Source organism: Gracilinanus agilis, chromosome 3 (assembly GCF_016433145.1).
Source record: "Gracilinanus agilis isolate LMUSP501 chromosome 3, AgileGrace, whole genome shotgun sequence".
NCBI classification, from domain to species: Eukaryota; Metazoa; Chordata; class Mammalia; order Didelphimorphia; family Didelphidae; genus Gracilinanus; species Gracilinanus agilis.
This window is the reverse complement of record NC_058132.1, coordinates 13,909,830-13,918,057: the sequence shown is the minus strand read 5'-3', so window position 1 is coordinate 13,918,057 and position 8,228 is coordinate 13,909,830. Positions and strand designations below refer to the sequence as shown.

The following is an 8,228-nucleotide window of genomic DNA, read 5'->3' as shown; positions in this document are numbered from 1 at the left end:
TATATATATATATATTTTTAAGCCCTTGTACAAAAAGTGTATTGTCTCATAGGTGGAAGATTGGTAAGGGCAATGGGGGTCAAGTGACTTGCCCAGGGTCACACAGTTATTTTTATATTTTTAAATTTTATTTTATATTATTTTATATTTGTATTATATGTTTTATTTTACTTTATATTTTTGCCCCATCGAGAATTAGTCTCATTGTTCTTTGTATATAGTATGTGGTATGGGTTCTTTAAGATGTTTTGTACCATTCACTGCTAGAGAATTCTGAACCGTGGGACTCTTGAATTGGAAAAGTAATGGTTCAGGTGAGAGATCTGGGTTGCCTTTGTAGGAATTGGTGAGAACCTTCACCCAAGAATGCAATTTGTTTCCTATTGAATTCTTCTCCAGACTTGGTGGTCAGTGATGGAGCCTTGTGGCCATGTTGAGCATTTTCCAAGTTAGTGTGTATAAGTGATTGGTGATATTAGAGTTGTATATCTAATAAAACAATGTAGATGAATTATATTTGTGTTTGAGTAGAGAATAAGGTTCATGATGGGAAAGGACTTATAAGGATGAACTTAAAACAGTTAAGCAAAACTATGAGTTGCAGAACAAATAATGATTATGCAATAATAGTAATTATACATAATATCTTGTGATACTAGATTAGAAATAATTATTATTTGGAATAATCGAAGCATAAAATAACTGTATTCTTAGTAAATGTTTAGTGTAGAGCAGTGATTCCCAAAGTGGGCGCCACCGCCCCCTGGTGGGTGCTGTAGCGATCCAGGAAGGCGGTGATGGCCACAGGTGCATTTATCTTTCCTATTAATTGCTATTAAAATGAAAAAAAATTAATTTCTAGGGGGCTAAGTAATATTTTTTTTCTGGAAAGGGGGCGGGAGGCCAAAAAAGTTTGGGAACCACTGGTGTAGACTATTCAAAATGTTCGCTGCCACGAGGACCAATCCCGATATCTCTTGTCAACTTCACATCTCCTTGATGATCTAAATAATGGGTAGTCTTCAGTTGAAAAGAAACTCATTTGTTTCAGAAACGACTGACATTCAAGGATGTGGCTGTTGACTTCACTCAGGAGGAGTGGAAGCAGCTAAACACTGCTCAGAGGGATCTATACAGAGATGTGATGCTGGAAAACTATAAGAACCTGGTCTTACTTGGTAAGGAATCAGAGCCTGCCCATTGGAGTGTCTTTATACTCATTTGTTGAAAAGCTGTGGTATATCTAAATTGTTTATGAGAGGTTTCCATTCTCAGAAATAGTCAATACTGTGTAATGAATGGGAATTCCTAAATCCTTTGAGGTCAAGAGAGGCTGTTTCTGCTTCCTGGTCCCAAGAGAAAAGACTTCTCTTTCCTAAATTGGAAATCTACGTCTTTATTTGGCTGGTCCCGAGGCGGTATTTTCCCTGCTTTCTGTTCATTCCAGATCAAAGCTTAAATCTTATATCCTGTGAGATTGGTTTTTCTTAATTTTAAAATAATTTCTTAGTTGACTGGTCAAGATATCCTAATTGTGGTTAAATGACTCTCTCGACCATCATAAAACAATGGAAACTCCTGGTCCAAGTACCTATATATATTTTGGGGAGTGCTTTATTCAGCCCCTCCTTTGATAATCAATTAATTGGTGATAGCTAATTAAGAGATGGTCCATCAGATCCTCAGCCTTTCCTCAAACTGATACGTGAAGTTTTCCATGTATGCAGGAAAAAGTATTATCGTAGAACTTTTTCTTGTTAGCCAGTCTATGAAAGGACCACATTTCTCAGGACAAAGAGAATACAAAAATCTATTGATTGAATGGCTCCAGTTCTAAGATCTGGCTCAGGAATTCTCCCTAATATAACCTTTTTAATCCAACACTCTGATAAAAAAAAATAATATAGTATATAAAAAGTAAATTTTCACACTATGTAATGTCCAAGTGCACATACCCAGAAGATAACAAAGTTCCCATCTTCTTCAGAGGAGTGGATCAATGGCCTACACTTCTTTTGGGGCCAGATCAACTTTGGATCCCCTTCTTCCAGTCCATGTTTCCTGTGAGTGCAATTAAGAACATGCCTCAGAAGTCCCTTGTATTGCCTCTGACACTCGCTAAAATGCCATCTTTTATTTAAGAAGCAAAGGAGTCTAGGATTGCAAGGTGAGACTTCTCAATCCTAAACTCTCTCATTTCTTTTCCCATGAGCAGGACTCCTTGTTTTTCAACCAGAAGTGATCCACCAGTTGGAGGATGGCGAAGTCCCATGGATACCAGAGGGAGAACTCTCAAGAAGTCCTCATTCAGGTAAGTGATTGGCAACCAAGCAAACAAGAGACATGGAAAGATGGGAAGGCTTAATGACTCAGAGGACAGAGACCCAGCCCTGAAGATGGGTGGTTCTGGGTTCAAATCTGGCCTCAGACACTTCCTAGCTGCGCGACTCTAGTCAAGTCACTTAACCCCCATTGCATAGCCCTCTCTGCTCTTCTACCTTGGAACCAATACATAGCATTGATTCTAAGATAGAAGGTAAGCGTTTAACAAAAAACAACTAAGTTATGGTGAGTTCCCCAGGCATCCAAAACAGCCTCTTTAGACAACTTCCTTGTGGAATCACTTCTTTTACCTTCAGAATTTTATTCTGGATAGTTGCCATTGCTCATGGCTTATTTTCCCTTGTAGAATTTTAGCCAATGGATCCTACCAATCTCTACTTTGAATCCTTTGGATTACACTTTTCCAAAATCTAGCGTACATGTCAGAGGGATTCTTCCTCTTTTCTGATTGGAATGATTACTTATCCCTAAGATTCCTATCATTCCCAGTTCAGCACCAAATTCCTCCCTATTGTTGAGACTCATATCCGGAATAGGATTACCCTTGTGTGTTCCTCCACTTTTTCAAAATTATCATTAAGCCATGTCAGGAAATGATTATATTGGCTTCTCTGTTTTTAACAGAAAGAGGGGACTCTAGGTAATAGCATCCTCATCACCACATCCTGCCTGTTTCTGTGCCAGTCTTGGCATCCGTTTCCTGAAATCTTAATCTATTTCTTTGTTATCTCTCCATGATCTGTAACGTATTCTGTTGACAATCTTGCATCTCTTTTGACCTCCACAGTTCTTTAAGTAATTTCTACTATGCTTCCCCCCATTCCTACTTGTATATCTTCTTAATATGCATTGCTACTCTTTCGTCTTTTATCTTTCCTCTTAGTTTAAATGAGGCATGCCCTTCTGTTTTTTATCAGTTTCAATATAGAAGGTTGAATGGGTTCTCAAAGCTTATTTTGTCTAACCCTTCATTTTACGGAAAAGGAAACTGAGACTCAAAAAAGTCTTCTTATAACTATCTTCTCAATAAGTTTTGTTGATACTTAAGTGACCAGATTTGTCTCCTTTAGCTAAAATCTTCACTTCTCTTTGCTTATTACTTTTATGTGTAAACATCCACAGCCCTGGGTTTTATTACTAGTATTATCTTGAGAAAATTGGAAAAATATGATATTGAAATCTCAGAACCTGATTTGTCCAGTGTCCTTTAATCAACCAATCAAGAAATGTTAGCAATGAAGAGAAACAAGTTTTGTTTTGTAGAACCCATTCTTCTTGGACCCGTTCTGGATCTTTCTGAGCACTTCCTCATACTTACAAACTATCTGATGATAAATTTGAGAATTTTGCCAATAACTGGCTTTAGGCTTCTTATCTGTAATCTGTAAAATCCATTCTTCCCCCTTCTGAAAATTTAGACATTTTGCCCATTACATTGACTAGGGTAGCAGGATATTGGGATTGTGATGATATCAGATTAGAGAAATAAGCCAGCCATCTTAGAGAATCTCCATGAATGACAATTAACAACTTAGTCCCGGAAACTTATTTAAGGCAGCATGGTGGATTTGTGGTATTTCTGCCGGATATTCCTATCCAACTTGTTCTTTGGTTCAGTTTTAACATTGTTTGCTCTATATTTGCAAGAACAGTAATTCCCCTTCATGGAGGAGACAGTCTAGAAAGTACTGACAAGTAGTTTTCTTTCCCTCCCTAAGAATAATAGGTTAATCCTTTTTTTGTCTCCTTCAGGTTCTTTCATTCGGGAGATGTGGTATGAAACAGAGTCACTTCCAATCCAGGACATTTCTATGGGAGAGTCATCCAAGGAAGGACTTGCAAAGGATAATCCTAGGGATTGCAGATTGACAGGAGTCTGGGAATGTGATAACAGGTTAAAAAGGCAGAAGGAAAACAAAGAGAGAAAATCCAGGAAAACAACCACCAATCACGGTGATAAAAGACTTGAGAGAAATTTTGGTCTCAGTTTAAACCTTCCACAACAGAGAATTCCAAAAGGAAAAGGCATTTGTAAATATGTTGTCCATGCCAAGAACTCTAAGCAATTTTCCAGTCTCCTTAAATGTTATAAAATCTCCCCAAATAAGAACCAATATAGATATAATACATGCAGGAAGTCCTTCAGTTACCACTCAGACCTTGGTCAGTATCATCGGCCAGTCACTGGAGAAAAACCACATGGGAAATTTTTTAGGAAAACCTCACTATGGAAGCATGACAATATCCATTCTCAAGAGAAACCCTTTGTATGTAATGAATGTGGGAAGGCCTTCATAGAAAGAGGAAGACTAACAGAACATAAGAAAATTCACACAGGAGAGAAACCCTTTGAATGCAATGAGTGTGGGAAGACCTTCTGCTACCCATCAAAACTCACTCTCCATAAGAGGATTCATACTGGAGAAAAACCATTTAAATGTAACGAGTGTGGGAAAGCCTTCATAGACAAAGGAAGACTTACTGGACATAAGAAAATTCACACAGGAGAGAAACCTTTTGAATGTAATGAATGTGGGAAGGCTTTCTGCTACCGATCAAGTCTTATTGGACACAAGAGAATTCACACTGGAGAGAAACCTTTTGAATGTAATGAATGTGGAAAGGCCTTCTGCTACCCCTCAAGTCTTACTCTCCATAAGAGAATTCACACTAGAGAGAAACTCTTTGAATGTAATGAGTGTGGGAAAGCTTTCTGCTACCCATCAAAGTTGATTTTCCATAAGAGAATTCATACTGGAGAGAAACCCTTTGAATGTAATGAATGTGGGAAAGCCTTTATAGACAAAGGAAGGCTTACTAAACATAAGAAAATTCACATAGGAGAAAAGCCCTTTGAATGTAATGAGTGTGGAAAGGCTTTCTCCTACCCATCAAAACTTACTCTCCATATGAGAATTCATACTGGAGAGAAACCCTTTGAATGTAATGAGTGTGGGAAAGCCTTCAACTGCAAAGCAAGTCTTACTAAACACAAATTAATTCATACGGGAGAAAAGCCCTTTGAATGTAGTGAATGTGGGAGAAACTTCAGGCAAACTTCAGCACTTCGGAAGCATCGGAAACTTCACACCGGAGCTAATCTACACAAGATATTTCATACCGGGGAGAAGCCCTTTGAGTGTAATGAGTGTGATAAGGCCTTCAAACACAAAGCAAATCTTACAGAACACAAGTTAATTCACACTGGAGAGAAGCCCTTTGAATGTAATGAATGTGGGAGAGGTTTTCGGCGACGTTCATTACTTAGGAGGCATCAGAGACTTCATAATAAAGAAACTGTATTACGTTAATGAATGTGGGAAGGCAGTGGAATCTTTCTCCATCAGGGAAAAACCCTTTGAATGTAATGACTCTGGAAAGCCTGTAGCACCAGCTTCTCCCCTAGTCACCATCAGAATTCATAATGGAGAGTAACCTTTTAAATGCAATAAATGCTGGGCAATCTTCCACAGTGCTGATTCCTGGCTGCCTCCTGCCCTGCTGCTACCATCACTTCACGCTCTGCTTTGATCTGCCTCTCTGGCTTCCACTCTAGAGCCCTGTGCTCCTGGTTGGTGAGAGTTCACCTCATCTAGCTTCACTTAGGTCCAGCACCACACTGCTCTCTGGGCATTTTCTGCCATGCCCCTGCCACTTCTCCTTCCTCCTGCTTTCCACCTGAGAGTCTAAATATTAATTGCACACTACCAGAAGTGAAAAGAAAAAGTGACTTCCTAGACCACAACACCCTTCTCTGTTATTCCTCTATATATTCTTTCCTTATTAGAATGTAAGCTCCTGGAGGGCAGACTCTGACTTTTTGCACTTGTGTCACTAGCACTTAGCATAGAACCTGGCCCATTTTAAACACCTAATAAATATCGTTCATTTATTCATTCCTTTGGGAATCCTAGGATACAGCATACCAATAGAAGCAGTATCATGGGAACAAATATAGTAAAGTCTTTAGATACCATTCATCCCTTAGGAATCAGGAAAAACTAAATTAGCTGGGAACAATGTTAATATATGAATTTGGGAAAGCTTTTGGCAGTAGTTCATGTCTCTTGGGCCATTAAAGGATTGATCTTAGAGAAATTGTGATTATAATACATTGGGGAAAATTCTGAGTCATCACTCCTTAAGGAAACCATCAGGGATTTTACAGAACTTCAGGATGAAAGGAACATCGGAGGCCATCTAATCCAACCTTACACCTGAAGGAGAATCCTTCTACAAGTGACTGAAGTGCTCATTTAGTCTTACAGCTTATTTTGGCCGAGGGTGTAAAGCACTGCTCAAAAACTAATCTCTGCCAAACTGCTTCCTAATAAAAGGTCACAGTTTAAAAAAAAAAATTAAAAGAGAGGTACCTTTCAAATCTGTGGTTTGGGCGCAAAGTCATTATCAAACATGAGATGGAAGAAGTCCAAAAGATAAAAATAGATAATTTATTTTGATAACTAAAATGAAAATGTGTGTGAGTAAAATCATTGTAAGCAGGATGATAAGAAATCCTTGTTTGACACCAAATTTTGTCATAAAATAACTAAGAAAAAGTTCGATATCCAAGATGCAAAGGGAACCATACAAGACCAAGAGCTATTCTCTAAGAGATAAATGGTCACAGGATATGAAATTTCCCCCAAAACACAAATGATCAACAACGTGAACAACAATATGAAATTATCCATTTTATTTTGCCCAGATGTGGTTTAACTGGTGTAGGAAACTCCTTCCACAGATGCAGATTGATGGGTCTATAAGGTACAGGTCTAGTTATCAGAACTGAAAGGGTTGATGCATGGTTTCACAGATAGTATGAGTCAGAAGCAACATTTGAACCGAAGGTCTTCCTAGCCCTCTTGCTACTTCATAGTGATCAGTTAACTAACATTTATTAAAATCCTACTGTATGCTAAGCACTGTGGGTGTCTTGTGTCATCTGCTGGCCTTCGTGTGTCTATGGCTTCCACAAAACTTCCAATTTAACTTCTTATGCCAATCAGTAATATATCAAAACTGCAGTGGGGAAAGTTGCAATGTAGAAGGATTGACTGTATTATGTCTCTACAAGTCTTCTCTTTTTTAGGCTAAATATCCTCAAATCTGTGAACCAACCCTCTCATGGCAAGAGAACTATATGAATAGAAGCAATATGGGAAAAGTTTCAGGCATAAGGGATGTCTTACTGAGCATAAGATAACTCATTGAGGACTTCATACAGGTGGTGAAGTGAATAGAGCACTGATTCCAGAATTAAGAACTCCTGAGTTCAAATCTGACCTCAAAAACTTACTATCTATGTGGCCCTGGGAACATTACTTAACTTCTGTTTGCCTCAGTTTCCCCAATTATAAAATAGGGATAACAACAATATCTACCTTGCAAGGTTATTGTGTGGATCAAATGAAATGTTTGTAAAAGTACTTAGTACAGTGTCTGGCACAGAGTGAGTATCATAAAAATGCTTATTCCCTTTCTTTCCCCTTCCTCATAGGACTTGGATTCCTCTTGATTGTAATGAAGATGAGAAAGCCTTTAGCCTTAGTGATTATGAACTATAAGTACCATATTAGAAAATTATGCAGTATCCTAAATACTGGAAAGACCAGTCCAAGATGACTACCTGGTTCCCATATACTGCTTCCAACAAGAACCTGCAACTCATGACTAGTGATCAAGAAATTCAGTGAGAAATTATAGTCATGAATTCAGAGTTGCAGAAAAAGTCAGCTGGAAGCCCATGGACAATAGGAAAGGGAGCCATCATTAATGTCAGCTCTGGCCAGGCAAACGGCACCCAGCACAGTCAGGGACAGGCTAGAGATACTTATACTCTTTTTTCAAAACCCTTACCTTCTGTCTTAGAATCAATACTGTAT

The 8,228-nt window shown here is 38.4% G+C and overlaps 1 protein-coding gene across 1 annotated transcript in view; it reads left to right on the top strand.

The window, feature by feature from the left end:
• The window catches only part of LOC123240763 (zinc finger protein 883-like), a 21,321-nt gene extending 15,557 nt beyond the window's left edge, over positions 1–5,764 (top strand). The window contains exons 2-5 of the mRNA XM_044668474.1: positions 1,052–1,178; positions 2,216–2,311; positions 4,096–4,237; positions 4,559–5,764. Coding sequence (XP_044524409.1) covers positions 1,052–1,178; positions 2,216–2,311; positions 4,096–4,237; positions 4,559–5,654 — 1,461 coding nt within the window. The 3' untranslated portion in view covers positions 5,655–5,764. The remainder of the gene's footprint in view (positions 1–1,051; positions 1,179–2,215; positions 2,312–4,095; positions 4,238–4,558) is intronic.
• The last annotated feature ends 2,464 nt before the right edge of the window (positions 5,765–8,228 follow it).